Source organism: Pagrus major, chromosome 12 (assembly GCF_040436345.1).
Source record: "Pagrus major chromosome 12, Pma_NU_1.0".
Lineage (NCBI taxonomy): Eukaryota > Metazoa > Chordata > Actinopteri > Spariformes > Sparidae > Pagrus > Pagrus major.
In genome coordinates, this window is record NC_133226.1 from 8,363,411 (window position 1) to 8,384,979 (window position 21,569).

Here is a 21,569-nt window from a genome sequence, read left to right on the forward strand (position 1 = left end):
AATTACATGTTATATAATACTTTAATCATCACTGTAGCATTAGTTGTATTTGAAGGCTGCTGCTTGCTGAGCATTTTATCAGGTTGAACTGTTGGGAGTAAAAAAAACAATGTAGGTCTGTATGGCTGAACCCTGGAGAGCTCCTTACACTGAGACACTCTTTATGACGCCATCCCTTTGTATGCAAGTAAAAGTGAAAATGATTTCTTAAAATACCATACAAATAGTCACCCAAACTAATAGTACTTGAGTAACAGTGTTACTATCTCATATTAAATGTACTTAAGTAGCACAATTACAATTCAAAGGAAATTATGTATGTGTAATATGAGTAACAAGTATATTTGCCTCCAAAATGTAGTGGTGTTGAAGTGTAAAGTAGCAGAAAATGCAAATACTCAAGCTAAGTACTTCAAATTGTACTGACTTCTTGAGTAATTGTACTTAGATACATTTTATCACTTGGTGTAATTAACCATTATAGACAAAATGAATTACACAGACAGGATATTGGTTGGAACTCATATCTTATGAAATGTGCCCTCGCCCCAGCAGCATGCCATCCAGCTGCGCTGTCAATTTATAGTGTGTGATAAGACGGATACTGCAGTTAATAGAGAGAAAGAAAAAATCTGCATGAATACAAAGTCAGTGTGTGGGAAGTTTTATTTTAACCATAGAACAAATAACAAATACAAAAATAAGCATGTTTGAGGAACTCTCTCTTTGTAACAAAAAAAGAAATAAATAAAAAATATTAGTGTTGTCATGATTCACTGTTTTCTGAACTGGAGTCACTGGAGCTGCTGGTAGCAGAGTCTGAAGAACTGCTACAGCCGTTGTGATGAGATGCAGCTTGACCACTTTGCTCTGGATGAAGTGAACAAAAGGAAGTACCATCATTGAGTGAGCTACAGATTCTATTAGCATTTAAATTTATGGGGTAATTATCGCCTTAATGGCAGCAAGGGTTCACACTTACTTTGGAATTTCTTAAACTTCTTGTACAGACAGGTCTTCACGTACTGCTCCAGCTCACGCAGAGTGGATGGCTTCAGTATCTCAAAGTCGATCTCGATCTCGTCTGGGTTGCTGTCACCCATCGAGGGCTCTAACGTTTGAATGATGTGCACCACGCGGCCCAGCTTCAAGCCAGGCAGCCTGTTGATGTCCAGGCTCAGCTGGTGCTTCTCGTCGTACGTCATCGGCAGAGATTCATCATCAGAATCCCAGTCTTTGCTTCGCTTCCACGGCTGCCTGCAAATTAAAGACAGAGTAGTCAGGGTCTCTATATGGAGGTGATATACTGTGAAAATAGATTCATGTGAAACGCCTTACCTGGAGCTGGAATATGTACTGCCTGTACTTTGCCTGCCCTCCTCTTTCTTCTCCTTCTCTTTTTTCTTCTTTGGTTTCATCACAGGGACTTCAGAGAGGGCAGTGAGCTGCTCATGAACAGCTTTAAGCTGGATAGAGTGTCAACAGAAGTGGGTGAGTATGGTGCTACACTAGTTTTAAACTCAGAAAAATAACAACACTTACAAATCAAAGAAGAAGTGTGAGCCAGAATATTTTCTGTGTTGGCAAGTTGGAGAGGATGTGACATAAAGTGTAAGAATAAAGACAAGGAAGTCTCGCTGAGTGATTTACTGTACGCAGGATGATTTTATCAGTCAACACCATCCTCTCCAAACATCGGAGAGAAGGAAAGAAATAAGTCATCTGAAATAGTTTGTGCATCTATTTCTCCCTGCTTTATATTGGAGAGGCAGAAAAAAGGGTGATGGAAATATTTTTGTCAATGTAATCATTAGATCTTGCAGCCAAAATCTCTTTTAAAATCTTGCTCTGCTGTATTATGCATTTTGCAGATCCTTTAAAATCTTAAAATGTACTGAAATCAATTTGTTAGGTTTTAATTGAAGCTCTTCTGCTTTAAAGTCCATATTTCTGATGTTATAAATCTTTAAACCTACCAATGAGCCGATTACTGCCTTTTTACTTTATACTTGCACTTACCTGTTGGCAAATTGTAAATTAACCCAACTCACTGTAATAACCATATTCCTACATAACACCACATATGTACAACTTCGATTTATGTTAACCTGCAATGCTTGTATAAGATAAAGCAATGGTTCCAAAAATGCGTTAAAAAAAATACTTTTAAAAAACATTAAATTTGAGTGTCTGATACCTGCAGACACCCTGAGTATGGTGTCAGCTACAATGATAACCAAACCGTAAAAAAACTCTCATGTCATGTGGTAATGAAGAAAAACGTATACTGACTCGGAGTGTTGTGAGATTTAAACACATACAAAATCTACATTTTATTGTATATAACAGCATAGAGGAGGTTGTTACAGGTAGTGTGTGTGAGCCGTGACATCCCCCTAACATCTGGCTTTTGTGTGTAATGTGAATGTATATTATTAGCCTAGTATCCATCGCCTCTTGCTCAGCTGTGATTTAAAACACAACACCCGGGTGAACACATTAAATATTTTAAATTGTAGGCTTAGTCATATGAGACACAATAGACCGATACCTTCTATAATGTAGCCTATAGTGACATGACACGACAAAAATCTATTTTTTGATGCCTTTTTATTTGAGTCCACAGAACAAGGAATGCATGGGCATACGTGATTCAGGGATGTAAATTAAAGTGCGCTCAGAGGATTAGGATTCATCATTAGGCCTACGAAATACGGCTCATTTCAGTCACACAGAGACTGAACAAAGAACTTAGAGGCTCCATATTAATATACTTGGTGTGGATGGGTTTTTAAAAAACAACAATAAACACTTCACTTCGGTCAGTAACCCGGATTCTAACGCATTATGTGACATAACTGTAGTAACATATTACTGAAGTATACTGTAACGCGTTACCCCCAACACCGCTCCCTGGCAACTTGCATTATCAGGTATATGATCTGCTGCTTTTTACTGTTCCCTGTTTTTCCAGAGCGTTCGTGATGAGAAACGGGACACACAAGGAAAAAAAAACAGAAAAGCAAACTCATCCACAGGCAGTGTGAACGGAGTTAACGGACAATTATTAGAAGGTTTACCCCTGTCTAAAAAACCTGCGTATACACGCTTATTTCAGTGTTAAAGTAGTATAAGGTTGCTGTCATCGCTATCACTATTATTCTAAATATGACAATATTCCACATTTGATATGGGTCCTGTTAACAGCATGTTCCATTTGGATATTAATCTAATGGCCATTAATCAGAAAATTACATTACTACGGTTTTATGAGCGTTCTTTGAACATGTATGTAAGATTTGTTGTATGAAATTCGGGTTTTTATCACAAGTCTTTTGCCTGTTTACAGTTACCTCTGTGCATTGCCTTGCCAACAATCTGCAAGGCTGACGTAAAGACACACGTACAAAAGAAAAGCCCACATTTCTGGTCGGCAGGAGAAACAGTTTTTTGGATATGCACAGATATCCCAACAGAGATATTTTCAAGAAGTAGGTTGAAAAAGGGACAGTGTGTGAATTATTAACTGCTGCATGTAAATGGGATCAGTGGAATATTCATTTTCATTAGCCATGTAAACAGCTTAGTAGAAATAGTCATTTTTGGATTAGGGGCAAAAACTGAAATATTTTGTTCATGTAAATGTAGTCACTGACATTATGTAACAAGAGTCTGAGTTAGAGTTCTGTGTAGGAACCCACCTGTTCTGCACCCACCTGTTCTTGCAACTCAGCAAGTCGGGTGGCACGCTCCTCTGATGAGTCTGATCTGCTGAACTTTGCCGAGCTGTTGACACTTAACCCACCAAAACCTGAACTCTTAGCAGATGCGCCACTCATTGGTGAAATCAACTCCACTGACTCCTCTGGCATCTGTGCAAACCTCTGCTCGAACACACTCTGAAGCACACACACACACATGCACAATGAGGATGGAAGTGAAACAGAAAACTGAGCCTAAAGAACCAGTAAACCATTTTAAATTCTTAATTATTGAATGTAATAATTCAAAACACACCTGGAGTTTTCTGGCCAGAGCATTGACATCATGATGAGGAGGGTTGTATTTGTAACAGTTGGAAAAAATTAACCTGACATCTGCAGCGAAGCCTTGTGCATCTTGGTACTCTCCTCTATCCATCTTTTTCTGGAAGTTATCAAACACATCACCCATCAGGAAAATCAGATCAGCCACAGAGAAAACGGATTTGTAGTAGTACGTATATATAGGTCATACTTTAACAGTGCTGAGATCCATGGGATACTTGATGATGTCATGGTAATCATGCAGCTCTAGAGCCACAGCATCAACAGGCTTGTAGAAAGGCCAGGCGTAGGCTACGTGCTTCTTAGACAGCATCTCCTTCAGGATATCGTTGCAAAACTTGAGCTGTTCGTTTGGTCTGGCATCTTGTGAGGTTCTACGTCTCATTCGTCTTTCTGTGGAGGACAAATCGGTGATGGCGTCGTCCTTCCGCTTCAGCCCTGTCTTCTTCATTGCCACAAAAAACACCACAATAAGGTGAAAAATCTACTCGTGCTGTGTGACTTTAAAATAACGTGATTGAGGGTCAGAGACACAAATGGTGACTCACTTTTGGGGAGGACTGTGATGTTTTTTTGGCCACTGAGGATGGGCTGGAAGAAGCGTAGCTGAGGCTGGACTCAGATGTGGGTGTCGTAGCTGATGAACATGTGGTTGCAGTTGGATTCTGCCCTCCTGTAGGCATGTATTAATACAAAATAAAGGAAAAGAGAAAAAGCACAAAAATACATATTTTAGACTAGTTGTAATTAGAGTCGCAACGATAAATCAATTAGCTTTCAACTACTAAATTAGACATTGTGGAGGATTATAAGTATCTGGGAGTCCACACTGATAATAAACTGGACTGGGTTAAGAACACAAATGCCCTCTACAGGAAGGGACAGAGTCGTCTGTATTTTCTGAGACGATTGAGGTCATTCAACATCTGCCGGACTATGCTCAGGATGTTTTATGTGTCTGTGGTGGCCAGTGCAATATGCTATGCTGTTGTGTGCTGGGGCAGCAGGCTGAGGGTAGTGGACGCAAAAAGACTGAACAGACTAATCCGCAAGGCCAGTGACGTTGTGGAAGTGGAGCTGGACTCTCTGATGGTGGTGTCAGAGAGGAGGATGCTGTCCAAGTTACATGTCATCTTGGACAATGGCTCTCATCCACTCCATGACGTGGTGTTCAGCCACAGGAGTACATTCAGCACTAGACTGATCCCACTAAGATGCACCACAGAGCACCACGGGAAATCATTCCTGCCTGTGGCTATCAAAATGTTTAATTCCTCGCTCTGAGTGTGGCATTATTGCTCTGTATATATGTACATTTCTTGTATTTTTGTTTTGTTTTTGTTGATATTGATATTATTATTATTATTATCACTATTACTATTATTATTATTATTTATGCATATTCTGATTTTTGAATGGGAGCAGCTGTCACACAAACAATTTCCCCTCAGGGATAATAAAGTATTCCTGATTCTGATTCTGAAATTAATCCTGACAATCGATTAAGTGTAATTGTAATGTTTTTTTTAGAATAAAAAGTCAAAATTCTTTGATTCCAGCTTTTTAAATGTGAATATTTTCTGGTTTCGTTACTCCTCTCTGACAGTAAACTGAATTTCTTTGGGTTGTGGACAAAACAAGACCTTCGAGGACATCACCAATCACTGCCTACACAAATAAAGAATGAATAAATGGTGGTGACCTCATCTCACTGTCGTTCTTTAGTTTGGAATCTGTAGTATTTACACACTTTTAACTTATTTTGTTGGGGAAACAAGGTGTAAGCCGTGACTTCAGCGATGGCGACAGGGTCAGGCAATTCAGCATAAATCAGGAAACCAATAATAGACTGTACATCAGCGAACTAGACAACTTTCATTGTCATTCATCTAAGTATATGCACGATTATCTCAATGATGAAAATTCACCACGATCAACTTGTGTTTTTTATTGCGATGCGCAATAAAAACTTTTATGTCCCATCCCTACACTGATCAACATTTCCTGACATGTTATAGACCAAACAACATATTGATTAATCTAGAAAATAATGGTTAATCCACAAAGAAAATCATCATAAGTTGCAGCCCCAGTGGTAATATAATGTTTTTCCATTTTCAAAAACATGCAAGGTACATTTAGATCTTGATTTTTTCTTTTTATCTGCACTTAATAGTTACCAATCTTTCTCTGTTGATCTGAGAAGATTTTACAAATACTTTATTTTAATTAGTGGCAGTGATGTTCATTTCAAGTGTCCAATCGAACATGTACACATAAACATTAGAGAAACCCCAACACTGACCACATTAATAGCTGTATATATTTCCAAATGCATTATAATATATACTGGAATGACAAAAGCAGGCCCAAGGAACAATCCACCTGAAGTGTCTGCAAGGTGAAATCTTATTTAAGGACACACAGGAAGAAAGTTTAGCACAGTGTCATTTAAATGGAGAGAAAAGAAGGGGACTAACAGCGCTCACTGATGCAGTTAATCAGTGCTGCTGGCTGAGACTTAATGGTGACAGTGATGTTCATGCAGGCTGTTTTATTTAAAGAACCAAAAACTACATATCACATTTTGCCTCGGGGAGCTTTAAAATGCATATTTTAACAATGCATAATGAGATAAACATCTACAATGACATTCATCATGTTTTGCATGCCTGTAAATGGCTAAACGCTAAATTAAGGAAAAAACATTTTATGGGAGATGTTGGTGTAACCTGTCTAACCTAAAGGCTCAGACAGCATTAAAACTCAAAGCAGCATGGGTTAGTTCACAGAAACCCACAAACATTCATGTGACCTGATTTCTAGGAAGCCAACATCGTACAAATAAGTGCATTACCTGGAGAACTACTTTTTTTGCCCTTTCCTTTGGCTGCCTGAGGAAGGACCTCCACTTCCTCCCGTGCCATCTGGGCAACTTTTTGCAAGAAAACTTTTTCCAAGGCGAGGGCCATCAGCACTATGTCATCTGTAGGCTGGAGGAAAGAGGGAAATCTATGAGGGTTTAGTTTTCTGTGAGGCGAAACCAGCGTGGTGCGTTTCTATCCTTGAATCTCCTCACCTTGTTATATATGTAGCAGTTGGTGAACATGGTGTTGAAGTCTTGCATACATTCACTTGCACTCCAATAGTAGTTGTTCTCTAGTCGTTTCTTGATGGTTCCCAAGTCCATGGGAGAGGTTATTATCGTATGATAATCCTGATTAAAAAAAAGAGCCAACGTGTCAGACGAATGTAGTCTTGCTTATTTGTTAAACATCTTCCAAATGATATGCCAAAGTCTGACTGATGAAGAAGCGGTTTGAACAATTGCTGCTTTTCACCACATAATTCCAGTTTATTACAGTTAGGATCTTATTTTGATAATTGATTTTTTTTTAATTCTTATGGCCATGAAAACACGATACTCACCATGTTTATATGCTGAGATCTGGGAACACAGGCACGAAAACAAAGGCAAACTGTTACATTATTATCAAACTGTCTGTCGGTGTGCTGCAGTTTTCCATTCACACAAGTTTCCTGTGCAATAGGGGATTATTACCAACATTTCAGGTGGGCTCACTTTCAGATTTAATACCTTACAAAGTGTTTTAGATGATCAGGCTAAAATGTTGTCTTGTTTATAACCTGTCTGGCCACTCGTGTCTCTTACAACGTCTGACTTTGTTGTAGTGATGTTCCCAGATGTCAGCAACTATTTCAGGGAAACAATGTCACTATAACTGATACAAATGATAACCAAAACCATGTAAATAAAACCCAAGCAGCCATGCAGATGGTTTTAATTGAATTTCTCCTGGTTCTGAGATATCTGTCTCAGTGGAGGTGAGTGACGTTACGTTTCAAATTCTACTTTAATTCACCACCAACATCTCATTTCAAACCACTGTCTCACTTATTCTGGATAATCCACCGTTTTAATTGGAGCTAATTATGAACTACAGTAGGGACTACTTAAGAAATAGTCCCCAATTAATTAGTTAATCAATTAGTCAAATTCCAGCACTTAAGCTTCTAATTTGAAGCTACTTTAAATTACTTAGTCAATAATTAAGTACCTACTAGCATGAACATGTACAGACATATTAAAAATGCAGTTATATACAGCAGAATAAAGGTTCTAGTTAATAATGGAAGACACTGAGACTGAGTGCAAAGCCACATGACAGTTTCTCTAACCTCGCTGTTGTGTTGTTTAGGTGCAGTGTGCATGAGGATTAGGGGGCAACCAACACCAAGCCAGAAACAGAAAACAGGGGTGAGAAAAACTTAGACAACAACACTGACAGCCGAAGTGAAAGAAGAACAAAAACAAGGGAAATTCAGGGATTTAAAGTCAGTTTTACTTCAGCGAAAGAAAACAGAAAAGCAGACACTTTCACACCAAGCAAGACAAACACGTCTGACTACTGATTGCAGATAATTACAAAGTAGGAGTGGCCTTGTGTAAAACCTTCACCTGCTTCAGGTGTCCAAAGCCTGTACGTAGTTTTCTTTTTAAATAATGGTTTTTTTTGTATATCACAGCCTGAAATAAATGATTTGGTAGCAAAGATACAGCTGCTTTTGACCAGGATATTTATCAGGATTGCAGTTAGTAAAATACCACATTACAAACAGCAGATTTACAGCTTTCCAAAGCCAATATTGATGCAGCAAATGTGTGTTTATTATAAGATTCTTTTCCTGAGGTGTTCTTGACTTACTAACTCAGGGCAGTGGTTAGCTACGTTAGAAATTACTGATTAGTTCTTAGCATTAGCAGTCTGCCTTCTTCTTGTCATAAAAAACAAAACAAACATGTGCCTATTTGTTTTGGAGTGCATAAATAAGTAACCAATCGGTGAGAAAATGATTAAGATTTGAAATGCTGGATTGGAAGTCTGAAGAACATTTCCAACATTTACTCACTGATAGTCCCAGAGCTACTGCATCAACAGGCTGGTAGAAGGGCCAGGAGAAGTGGTGCTTCCACAGGGATTTGATCACTACATTCTGCATGAACTTCAGCTGGTTGGTCCTCCGGCCTGGCCTGTTGGGGTTGATCACCTCCGGAGGTGGAGGATTCACAAGCTTTGGAGTGTCCAAGTTTGGCTCCGCTGACATGATGATGGCAGCTGGATGCGACTGGCTCATCAGGTAACACAACCTCTGCTGGCTCCTGTTATCTTCTGTGAATTCTGTAGTTTTCTTCTGTCAGCTCGTCAAAGGCTCTGAGGGAAAACCAGCCCACTTCATGCATAGTTTTCATACCAGACTATACAATCTGTTGATGTAAAAACAGAGTTATGAGAGCATTGAAGGTCAGAGATTCCTCTTATGATCCTGAGATCAAAGATAAAATAAGCAGAAATTGAACCAAAATTTAGACAATTTGTACCATCCTACATAATACACATTGAAAAGATAGTAATGAGTGACTGGCATTAATGATCTATCTACATTTACAGCTGTATAACATTGAGCTCTGCTTCCATGTTAGCATGTTTTACAACTGCTTTGATTGATTTTCTGGGTTTCTGTTGCCTGTGATGACTGAAATGGTCGACAGCTAATTATTTTAATTAGCCCCAATAGAAATAAGCTAGCTAGGTAGTGGAAAATGCTAGGGCTAACGTTAGTATGAGTGTTTATTGTCACTTTATACGGCAAATAAGAAAAATAAGTGGGGAAAGGCCTGTATGACAGTTAAAGGAGGTAGTTAAAGTAACATAATTAAGTCACAGTTTATGGCAATAAATAAACCCAATTTACTGGCTTTAGTCTCTACACGACCACTTTACTGACGACGCGTTAATATAAAAAACTAACTTTTAAGGGTGGAAACATGAATTCACTTATATGGTTTTTAAAAAAAGTACTATATCGACCGGACCAGCTGTAGAGAAAGCTAGAGGACTGAGTAAACGCTTATATTGAAGTTAATGTGAGAAGCTACAAGTCACACTGGTGTTATTGGCCTTCTTTAGCTAACTCAATGCTAGCAGGCGAAAGTTGACGTGAGGGATAGCCAGACCTTAACATAAGTTTTAAGTTTATCATGACTAACCTGGCGTGACATGAGAGTTTTCTCACAACAGTCAAGTCCGAGAGTCCTTCTTTAGTTTTAGCGTGAGCACAAAGTTTTCTCACAGCTAACGAAGGGTTAGGGTTCACTGGGCTAACGCTAGCAGTCATCTTCACATAACGGTAACGTTAAGTACATTTTATGTTCGTTTCGCGGGGGATGACGGGAGAGTCGCGGCTAAAAACCATACAGGATTTAAGCTGCTCAAGTTTTTTTACCAACTCATTTTCTTAAGAAGGCACTTTGGGGCGGAGAGTTCAGCGTCTGCTCGACTTCAGATGCGCTAACATCGCAACACAGGAGCCCAGATGGACAACACACTAAGCTGCAGAGTGCACCGTTATCACAACTTTTCTTTTTTTTTTTTTTAAATCAAAGTTTCTCTTGATAACAAACCCGCAGCTGTGAGTCCTGCTGCTCTCCGCCCTCGTTAGCTTCAATGGCGGCCAATGTGGACACTGCCACCTACTGTGTTGGAGTAAGTAGGGTGTAAAAAAATATTCCAATCATATACCACTCATATTCATATCGTATGAGTACCTCACCTCTAAATGAGTCGACCATTACTTGGACATTATTTGACACATTTAGACAGCGGTCACTTAAAGTTTACCCACTTTTATGCTGGAAAGCGCCATTAAAACAATTCAGAACCAAAATGTCAAAATGAAGTGTTTTGCCTTTGAAGCTTATTGACCCTCATTAGTTCCCGTAAGTGCTGAGGGTACCACGCATGCGCAGAGCAGCACCACCGCACCACATTCCCCGCTTCTCCTCGCAGGCAAACATCCAGGAGCAAGCCGATTGATTTATGCCTTCTCCATGATCGTCTGAAAAAAATATACGCGTATTTCTTTTTCCAATCCTCACGAGGAGTAACGATCTGACCGTGAAGCTGCACCGAATCCCCGTGAGTATCGTGTTTTGACTGATTCCTCATTGTTTGAATGGAGGGCCCCTCCGTGGCAGCTCAGCCAATTTGTCAACAGCATCAATGCATTTGAAGCAGACGGCTGCATGATCAAACTACCATTAGCTCTCGTTCAAAACCAGTGGATTTAAAATTGAGTTTTTAGCTCTTATCTGTCTCGCTTCAAATCCTTAATGCTGAAATGAATATCCACAATATGCTGATAGCTTCTGTCATAGATAGGACTTCTCAGCGAAGGCCCTTTGTTTCATATTTCCTCTTTTCATATTTACTGTATTTAAACATGACTTAACGAGAACGTATATCTAATTAATACCATCTAGCTGCAAATATAAGCTCAACTGACTGTATACAACCTTTCTATTTAGTCCTTTTAACCGTACTGAGGCTAACTAACGTTAGCTAGCTAAATGCTAGCTGAAAAGCTAAATTTATAGTTTCAGGAGGAAGCAGCGACACAGTTCATGGCTCTTGAACAACGAAACAATAGGAGCAAAAAGTTATCCTGCGTCAGTAGAGTTAATTACAGCACTTATTGATACTTACATTGTCATTTGCAGTGTTTACAGAGCTGTGAATTGTTTGAAATGACTGCCTTAGCTCTCAGGATTAGCATACTGTCAGTTAGCTAAATCTGGCATATTTAAAGTGATTATGAAGATTAAAGGGGCACTGTGTAGTTTTGGAGAATAAATTAAAATACAAGATTTTAATATTTACAATATTAATGAGGTAATAATACGAACGTAAGAGTATTTTCCCCCCATAACTGAATAAACAAGCTTTTGTCAGAGGAAAATAAGGTCCCCAGAACACTGTTTGAAGCTAGAAAGGTGGCAGGGTCCGCCACATATAAACAAAGTAAAACAGATGAAATTGTGTTGCCCTTTTAAGGTCAGTTTGTTGTGAGTCATGAAAACAAGGAGAGTTTGTTTATTTTGTTTATTTAGGCATAAAGAATCATTAATTGAAGATCTTTCTCTTCTGATAAAAATTTCTTCCCCAAAACTGCGTAGTGCACCTTTAACCACTGTTAGTAATTATTGAAATTGCTGGTTTGAACATACACACGAACAACCTAATTTATCTTTCAAATCTGACATTATTCTGCTATTTCACACTTGAATACATGTAGAAATTAAACCCCTGCATCTTTTCAAATCGTCAGACTGTAGGCATTTGTTAGGCAATGTTTATCTTTAGTTTACTGTGAATGTAACAGCACTTACTAACCCATAGATAATGTAATTCTTAATTTAAAGGTGCTACGTGTAGGAACTGGCCACCTGTCAAATTAAGACTCAAAACAAAAAATAGAGGACTTACCACCAGAGTAACCGCTAACTGCTGCCAACTGTAGCCGCTGTTACCAGTCCGGACTGGGAGGTCAGGGACCCGGGGAGTATTGGTGTTTACATCAGTAGCACAGGAGCTCTGGACCGGAACAGGCCAGGGCTAGCTGGTTAGCGTGCTACCTTCAGTGTACGTCTCTGTAATACAACACATAGACATTGTAATGTCAAAACTGTTATTTATTCACATTTTGTTAATAATATTAATTAATTTTCAATGTTTTCAGCTAAAATTCTGACATATTGCATCTTTTAATGGTAATATCTGTATCTTCTTCCTGTCAGGGTCGTGCTCAGTAGATGCTCATTTCCTCACCATGGCAACAGAAGATAAGAAACCAGAGACTGACACGAAACCTCCAGTTGTACCATCAGCATCTGCCAGTCAAAGCAAGGTTCGGACTTTTTGCCTTGTTGGTTTATTTATGCTTACTGTAGGCAGTAAGTGAGAACATGTGCAAAGGTGGAATCTGGAGACATTTCTGTTTTATTTTTTCTTTGATGTATAAATGTTTGTCACACATCGGGGGCAGATTCCTAAATGTCATGTTTCGCTTTCATTTACAGTCAGCACCTGCCAAGCCAAACTACAGCTTGAAATTCACATTAGCGGGCCACACTAAAGCTGTGTCCTCCGTCAAATTCAGCCCGAGCGGAGAATGGCTCGCCAGCTCATGTGAGTGCTCTATTGGATATTGTATTTAAAGATTTTGTTATTTGCCTTTATCAGTATTATATTGTTAACAGTAGTGAACCTTGATTTACGGAGCCTGTAGCAACGCTGACTGCATACTTATTTTGTATTTTACAGCTGCTGATAAACTCATCAAAATCTGGGGAGCGTATGACGGCAAGTTTGAGAAAACCATATCTGGACACAAACTTGTGAGTACCACAGATTCTCATCTTTACTGCTGCAGTGTTTATGCTTGTTGGGTTATGCTTTAAAAGGATTGGATTGTCTTTGTCTGAAGTATTCACCCATGTGGAGTAGAGATGTGTATCTTCAAATGCCCAATCTTCTCGATGTATCTCAATATATCACATTCTCAGATTTCAATATTAATGCAATGGGCTACTTTTCCATCAATTAATACAAGCAGTAAGACACATTTAAAGTCCCTTTTCCTTCAGAAAGTCTTTTCAATAATCAGACTGCAACAGTCCCTTTTCAAAACCAGTATATGTGTGACCCATCTCAGTACATAAACATAACAAAGACAAAACGTAAATCTGTCTGCGCATTGCAAGTGTTCTGTTATCTACAAGGTTTTCACACAGCAGCTCTAAGATAGGGCACTTATTAGACATAGCAAACATCGCAAAGGTGACTCCCCTACACACACCGCTCTCTCAGTTGGACTTTTAAAATATTGGGTGCCTTTTTTATCACTCGCTGATCTCTGCCTCCTTTCGACTTATCTCTCACCATATTTGTTTCGCCTTCAACAATACAAGAGAGCGACACTGCAACGTAACTTCACAACTTCATTGTCCAGCAGCAGAAATCAACAATCACCATTAGTAGACTGCATTTTTGTGTAGGCTGCAAGCTGTTATGTCACTTCCTCAAGAATCAATACATTTCCACAACTCTTACGTAGAGTATTTGTAGCATCTGTGAGAAACATGATCAAAAAGCATAAGTTCCAGGCTTTACGTAAATTCATACCACGTTGCTTCCATCTTTGCCGTCCCGATCGGAGCCTTGAGCACTATGTTTCTAATTATTCCTCATGCACATCTGCAGGGTATATCTGACGTGGCCTGGTCCTCCGACTCCAACCTGCTGGTGTCTGCGTCTGACGACAAAACCCTGAAGATCTGGGACGTCAGCTCGGTAAGAGAGCAGATGAACTCTAACTGATGTTTGCGTCACAGCTGAGGCATCAGAGTTAATGTGACTTTAAAGGGTTTCTCACTTACTATTGCACTGACTATCTCACTTCTTTGGTATGGGTTATTGAATCACTGGCAGCACTATCAGATCATTGTGCTTTATACGTATGCTGCCTTCAAGGAGCCTCACAATATTGCTCAACAGAACATGTATGCACGAAGGGGAGAATGTGGTAGGAACCTGTCTACACACAGGCTGCAGCGGGGGCTGACAGTTTTGTAGCATTATTCATTCATGAAGTATGAAAATGAAATCCATGCACACACTTAAGACTCATGTCTGTGGTTCCTGTTGCAGTTAAAGTTTAATCACCATTAAAGCTGCGCAGCGTTAGCTAGCTGAAGGCTGTCTGACATTGCTTTGAGCGAGAGGTAATTTTATTTTGTCATGAGCATGAAATAACATTTCAACTCCTTTTTTCTCTTATCCAGGGAAAGTGCTTAAAAACTCTAAAAGGTCACAGCAACTACGTCTTCTGCTGCAACTTCAACCCGCAGTCCAATCTTATCGTGTCAGGATCGGTGAGTACAAAGATTTTGGCACAAACCAAAATGGAAAACAGATGTTAGATACTCGCTAAAGCACTCACTCCAGCATTAAAAGCCTGTCTTTGTGCTGGTTTTGGAGAGAAAATGTACAAAAGTGTTTTTTTTTTTCTTTTCTTTGCTTCCAGTTTGATGAGAGTGTAAGGATATGGGATGTGAAGACCGGGAAATGTTTGAAAACATTGCCAGCTCACTCAGACCCCGTCTCAGCTGTAAGTTCGTTTTCATTATCCACTTTAGAAAGAATCTTCTAAATTCAGGATCAACATGGATCATGTAAAGTGATGACGTGTCTCCACTTGCAGGTTCATTTCAACAGAGACGGCTCCCTGATTGTGTCCAGTAGCTACGACGGCCTTTGGTGAGAACAACTTCTCCCCCCCCTTTTTTTTTTACCTTCACTTGACATGTTGCATCTTTACATCAGAAAGGGCACACTTTGAACAGAGACAGCAGAGAATGTCAAACCTTGCTTCTCGTTAGCAGATCACTACTCAGTTAGTTGAAAACCAAATGGAATTTATAACATATTTGTCACATTATGACATTAGTACCATTCATTCTCCTTGTTTCAAAAGTTCAGATTGATTTAATAAAGAAAATAACTTGAGGTCTCGTAGCCGCTTCAGTAAAAATGCATGGGATGCAGAGGATAGGTGCTAATAGAAATTTCCAACATCATATATATTCTGATATCATGTGTAGCATTTATTATTTCTGTGTCACACAGCTAAAAAACAAAAGTGAAATTAAAAATGTGGGTTTTCATACCAGAATACCTTACAATACGCGTATGTCCTAAGCTGTGTTGGGGTAGTTACTCAAAAAATGAATGTATTACTTTACTTGTTCCTTTCATAAAAAGGTAATGCATTACTTTACTTATTTACTCCCTGTGGAAGATAATTCATTACACTACTCGTTACATTAAATTTGCGTTACTCTGCACCATCACCTGAGATTCATTGTCAAGTGTTTTCCAGTTAAGAATACAACATTAAACCTTAAAGCCCACATATCAGCCCTGTCCTAATACGTTTCTGCTCTTTAATAACATAATACAGGGTACGTACGGCTGCTGGAAATCCTTAAAAGCGCTAACATTTTAATTAATTAAACTTTATTTAAGTTTTCGAGGATTGAAAAGTGCTTGGATTTTGGATGAAGTGCTTGAAATTGTAAATGCAGTACCTTTTAAAAAAACTATATTGACTCAGCAAGGTTAGAGAATGCCAAGTCTACTTACAGACAGGTGACACATTTTGAAACGTGAAGCTTGTTCGTGTTTTCCTGAATATGTCATCCCTCTGTAAGATGCTATCATGGAACTTAATTTCGGCTGATCTGATTTATACCCTGTGTAGAAACATGTTATTTACCACTGCTGCGAGGTGCTATAAAGCTTAGAACCACTTTAAAATGCCTGAAAAGTGCTTGAATTTATTTGACTATGAAAAAGATGTAGGGACCCTGTTAATACCGCCAAAGCTGACAGAAAATAATGAAAGCCACTCCAAACTCAACAGAAAAATGTTGTGCGCACTAGTTTATAACGGCCTTAAAATAAAACTATGTCAATATATAAAATCATCAAACCATGACTCTAGTCCAGATGATTTGACATGTATCACTAAAGCAGTGGTTAAAGTTGGAGCCTCTCAAATCATATGTTCCCCCTCGGGGTCAGCACAAGACTGAGAAGCCTCTACACAGGAGTACTAACAGCGTTACTGTGCTGAATTTAATTGATATCAGTAGAGGTCAGGCGATTGATGCATGAGTGTGCAAGAAAAGGCACATTTAATTATTAATAATTTTCTATCAGCCCATTACGCAGATAATTGGAAAACATAATGTAATGCAAGTAACAATGTAAAGTTTGATTAGTAATTGTAATGTGATTACTCAATTTAGGAACAGTTACATGTTAACTCTGCGTTCCAGACAAATTTAATGCGATTGTAGTGAAGTGTTGACACGGTACTCCCAACACTGGTACTAAGGTGCTTCAATGTGATAGTGACATGTACTGTATGTAGGTGTCACACTAAAATACTTGGCATCTGTGATTGGCTGTTGTTTTGTTCTGAGTTGAGTTAAGACACTATGATGACAGTTTGCGTAAACGATGTCTGCGTTCTACTGAGTTGAAGAGCAGACTGGAAAAAAAGCAGCAGCGTGCTGTTTGTAAGGTTTATGTAGGAGATCTGTGTTCCCATATGTTCCGCATCTGAACACTACATGAAAACGAACTACAGCTCTATTAACTGCACTAAAACTGTATTACAATGTGATAAGCCTGCTGCTGCCTGCGTCTCCGACAGCTGTTGTCTCTCTCCAGACACAGTTCAGTAATTATGAGGTCTTTAAAAAAAACAAGCTCGTCTGGTTCGCCGGGCAGCTCCCCTCACGCTACATTTTTGTGTCGACATCAAGAAGTATTTTCTTCCACCGAGGAATAAACGTCCGCGGCACATTTCTCATCCCTGCTGCCACTTCTGTTTTTATAATCCTGATGCTGTAGCGACCAAAACATATTTTTTTTTTGTGTGTGTGACTAAACGTGAACACAACCAAATATTTGTTGAAACGGCATCTAAAAATGTGTAGCAGATGTGGACGACACGCATCTAAACTTCTGTGTTCAGATGTGTTCTCATGCTTCTTGTGTATTCATTGTTTTCTCTAACAATGAAACTTTTGAATAGTTCAATAACGATTTTTGTCTGTTTCTTCACATTCTCAGCCGAATCTGGGACACAGCATCGGGGCAGTGTTTAAAGACGCTCATAGGTAAGTTTACACTGAATGTGCAGAGTTCATCCACCTTCAACAACACTGCGCTGGGTATTGTGATTCAGCTCTGTTTGTGTGCTGACGGTGCTCCTGTTGTTGTGTTTATGTTAGACGACGACAACCCTCCTGTGTCATTTGTGAAGTTCTCCCCCAACGGGAAATACATCCTGGCTGCTACACTGGACAAGTGAGTATTACGTACGGTAGCTGCAGCACAGTGAAGTCAGTGCTCCTCTCTGTGGTGGTCATTTTGTTTGTCTACTCTTCACCAGTAGATGGCGGTATAACACCATAATAAGGTTTCTCCTGCTGTAAACAGAACATGAAATGAATGTGATTGAAGGTTATTGACTTTACAGTTAGTTTGATTATAGTTGTTTTAAAGATGCGCTGATGTTTTTATGTTTACTTCTCAGCACGCTGAAGTTGTGGGACTACAGCAAAGGAAAGGTAAGATCAGCTGAGTTTTTGATGCGGTTTATTTTATTGGAAAAATTTAAATACATGTGGAACATATTAAGACATATCTTCTCCACTGAAATCCTAAAAATGGTGTTTGTTTTGTGTATTCTTTGCATTAAGTTGCATTAAGAGTACTCCAGAATAAGAAAAAAATGTTTTTGTTTACAAGTAAATACCTTACTGCATCTGTCTGACGGTTATGCTACAGATAATTAACTGTTAATTTTACTTCCAACATTTCAGTGCTTGAAAACGTACACGGGCCATAAAAACGAGAAGTACTGCATATTTGCAAATTTCTCTGTCACCGGTGGAAAGGTAAGAACGACCTGATATCTGCTGTCTTTTTATTCCTTTCTGGTTTTATTATTTTAATAAAACTCCTGTTGTTTAATGCCTCATCTGCACAGTATTTATTTTACAGACTAACATGTGCAGCCTAATGTAACTCTGCTCTCTCGCAGTGGATCGTGTCGGGCTCCGAGGACAACATGGTTTATATCTGGAACCTGCAGACGAAGGAGATCGTGCAGAAACTGCAGGGCCACACAGGTACAGGAGACACACTGGACCTCACTTTAGTTCTTTTTTGTTAAACCATGCAACTTGAGGATGTGTACACCTGGCATTAACATGTGTTTTGCGTAATGTGATCACAAGTTGACAGCTCTGAGTAGGGATGTGAACTCACCCAAGATGCATTAAGCATGCATCATTCAGACCACATTCTGGAAGTAGTCTGAGCCACAAATGACCACATTCTTACAGCTGTGTGTATGCAAATTTGTCATAGGCGACATTAAAGTACCCTTACTCTTCACAATAATAGGCATAATGGTTACCACACTTTGATTTCTATTTGGTTCACTGTAATCCAAATTATGTGTTTGCACTCTCTCACCTGCCAAAATGAGACTCCCTTGACAAATCACTCAATTTTGAGAGTTGTTGAACGAGGAGAAACTTAACAAACTCTGCAGAAAACTCTGTGACAGATTCTAAATCACTGGTGCCTTCTTGTAAATTCGGCAGTAAATTCAACACATTAGATTGCTTCTTTTCTTGTAAAAAGTGTCGTGACATCGCTGTTTTGGCCTGTCAGCTACTCTGTGTTTAAGGCTATTACCTGCCAACATTTAGCAGCTATTTGAACACACTGTTTCAACTGATTTCACCACTGTATATATGAAAGAAAACAACATTGATGGAATTGATGGAAAACATGTCAAATTTTACAGACGAATATACGCTTTGTCTTTGTTGCCATCTTTTTTGCATATCAAGCAGCAACTGAGGACCTATCGTAAATGGTCACTCAAGATACATGAGACACATTTTCATGTCTAACATCGTGGTTAGAGATGTCCACTTGTGATCGGATCGTCAAAAGCACATCTTAAAAAGCATGTTTAGACCAGGCATTAACAGACTGACACTCCTGATGCAGTGCCAGCTGTCTTTCAGTCAGCACTGTTTGGAGAAACTGCAGAATCACGCAGTTCATTTGTGTAACTGTAATTTTTCAAACATTTTGTGACAGCGTGTAAATCAGTTGTATTCAGGGTGTAATATATTTCTAATATACTGAAACTCATGCGGCACTGTTTCAATTTTTTCCTTCTCATCTCTTCTTTTCAGACGTCGTCATATCGACTGCCTGCCACCCGACAGAGAACATCATTGCATCCGCGGCTTTAGAAAATGACAAAACCATCAAGCTATGGAAAAGCGACTGCTAAGCCCTTTCGGATTTTTCTTGGGCCATTCATATTTCTTTTCTTTTTTTATATATTTTTTTTTCTACATTTTGTTGTAAGAAGAGAGGACTTGTTTTCTAACAGAGAGCTCCTGCGGGACGCGGAGGGCTTTCAGGTAATGAAAATTCAGCGAAGAGAACCAAACGAGACACATCAGCCACACACAGTATCAGCCGAGAGTCAGTCCTGCAGTGGACGTGTTCCCCATCTGTCTGTTAACGTGCCGGATTTTTAGTTATCTTTTGGTACACTTTGCAACAATGTCCACACCCTGGTGCTTCAGTATTCGCTGCGTTTACCCTGACGTCACTGCTTCATAACGCCTCACACACATGCTGTCTGGTCTTGTACGATACATGTAATGGTTACTTTGGCCTTTCTAAGATTTCTTTTGCCTTTAATTTCTCGTACGTGTAACTAGATTAAGGATATCTGAGGATCCATTTCTGTTATTTATTCCCCAATATGAAAAGCCAGATCTCAAGTCAGGGCTGTGTGCCATAACAAGATATGTTCTGAGCAGATTATTATGGCAACAAACCAGAATTTGACAGTGTTGGTACGTCTATAAACAAAGACAAACATGCCTCAAGAAGATCTCATTTATGATGTTGCAGATTAGAGTGTGACAACAAAAAAAAAAAATCCAAATGTTGTGTATTTTGAATTAAGCCCCCGTCCTGTTAAGCATGTCTAACTGTAACATCTTTCAACAGTGACCAAATGCAGTTTTGTGTTCTAGGTTTTGTACATATTACATCGACATGTATTGTGATTTATTTTTTTAGTTTTTTTTTGTTCTCTTCTGCTTGATTAGCTTCATACTGTAGTTCTGCACACAAAGCCAGCAGCGTCTGTTCTCTGTAGTCAACCTGGATTTTGTGGAGTATATGTTTGCATCTGACAGCTATAACCTGCGTCTTAATAAAACCAGTTTTTGTATGTTTCATTGTTGTCGTGAGTGAACTTTGCATTTTTTTAATGTGACACAGAAATCAAGCATCAGTCACTTTAAGTTTTTTAATAACCTTTTTTCTGTCCATGAAAGATAGAACATCAGAGAACAACCCACAAAGAACAGATGACAAAATTCCATCTCCTTTTTAAAAATAGACAAAAATATAATGAAAGACATTCCCGTCTTTGCAGCGACAGGTTGAAAATGGCAAAGTAAAGGCGACACAGTTACCAAGGTGCCAAAGCCGACTAACTCCTCTCACCTTTTAAAATTTTCAATCTGAAAATTGTCTCGTTGAATAAGCTTTTCCACAACGTATACGACGGCCCACAGAAGAAAAGGGAAAGAACAGAGTACACAAGCAAGGGATAAAATTACCTTTGTACAAAAATAGATCTTTTTCCAAGTGTTTTTTTTTTCTTTTTCTTTTTTTTCCACTTGAACATTTTACTGTCTATGCAACAAAGAAAGCAGTGATTGTGTCACAAGCTCAGCTTTTTCCTGATTACACTTTTTGAACATACAATTGCCAAGCAACACATACATTTTGGAGGGTTTAAAGTCTTAACCTTTTTAGTTTTTTTTCCTCTTTCATGTTTTTTTTTTCTTCTTTTTTTTTTGAGGTCCCATAAACTGCTGAGAAGAAGCTGGTTCTTTTTGAGTTCAGAGCTGCTGCGATTCTGCTGGTTGATCAGGATCGATTTTTATAAAGTCAAGTCAAGGTCGAAAATGCA

At 39.0% G+C, this 21,569-nt stretch overlaps 2 protein-coding genes across 3 annotated transcripts; one reads left to right on the forward strand and one right to left on the reverse strand.

The window, feature by feature from the left end:
- Nucleotides 1-648: 648 nt before the first annotated feature.
- LOC141006078 (bromodomain-containing protein 3-like) lies at nucleotides 649-10,280 on the reverse strand. 2 transcript variants are annotated; one of them, XM_073478188.1, is made up of 11 exons: nucleotides 10,117-10,280; nucleotides 8,979-9,333; nucleotides 7,126-7,263; nucleotides 6,904-7,039; nucleotides 4,595-4,719; nucleotides 4,237-4,491; nucleotides 4,018-4,146; nucleotides 3,702-3,899; nucleotides 1,339-1,466; nucleotides 983-1,257; nucleotides 649-870 (listed from the first exon to the last, which is right to left on the reverse strand). In XM_073478188.1, the coding sequence occupies exons 2-11, from the start codon at nucleotides 9,201-9,203 to the stop codon at nucleotides 767-769; spliced, it is 1,713 nt and encodes a 570-aa protein (XP_073334289.1). In that variant the 5' UTR covers nucleotides 9,204-9,333; nucleotides 10,117-10,280; the 3' UTR covers nucleotides 649-766. The 2 variants fall into 2 exon arrangements, with proteins under 2 accessions (XP_073334289.1, XP_073334290.1); XM_073478189.1 differs by lacking the exon at nucleotides 10,117-10,280 and having other exon boundaries at nucleotides 3,717-3,899; nucleotides 8,979-9,290.
- Nucleotides 10,281-10,848: 568 nt separating this feature from the next.
- LOC141005938 (WD repeat-containing protein 5) lies at nucleotides 10,849-20,824 on the forward strand. The gene is made up of 14 exons (XM_073478004.1): nucleotides 10,849-11,044; nucleotides 12,703-12,812; nucleotides 12,985-13,093; nucleotides 13,229-13,302; nucleotides 14,168-14,257; nucleotides 14,749-14,838; nucleotides 14,991-15,074; nucleotides 15,168-15,223; nucleotides 17,609-17,655; nucleotides 17,770-17,845; nucleotides 18,075-18,108; nucleotides 18,364-18,438; nucleotides 18,585-18,672; nucleotides 19,759-20,824. Exons 2-14 carry the CDS (start codon nucleotides 12,735-12,737, stop codon nucleotides 19,857-19,859), a joined length of 1,002 nt encoding a protein of 333 aa, XP_073334105.1. The 5' UTR covers nucleotides 10,849-11,044; nucleotides 12,703-12,734; the 3' UTR covers nucleotides 19,860-20,824.
- Nucleotides 20,825-21,569: the final 745 nt, after the last annotated feature.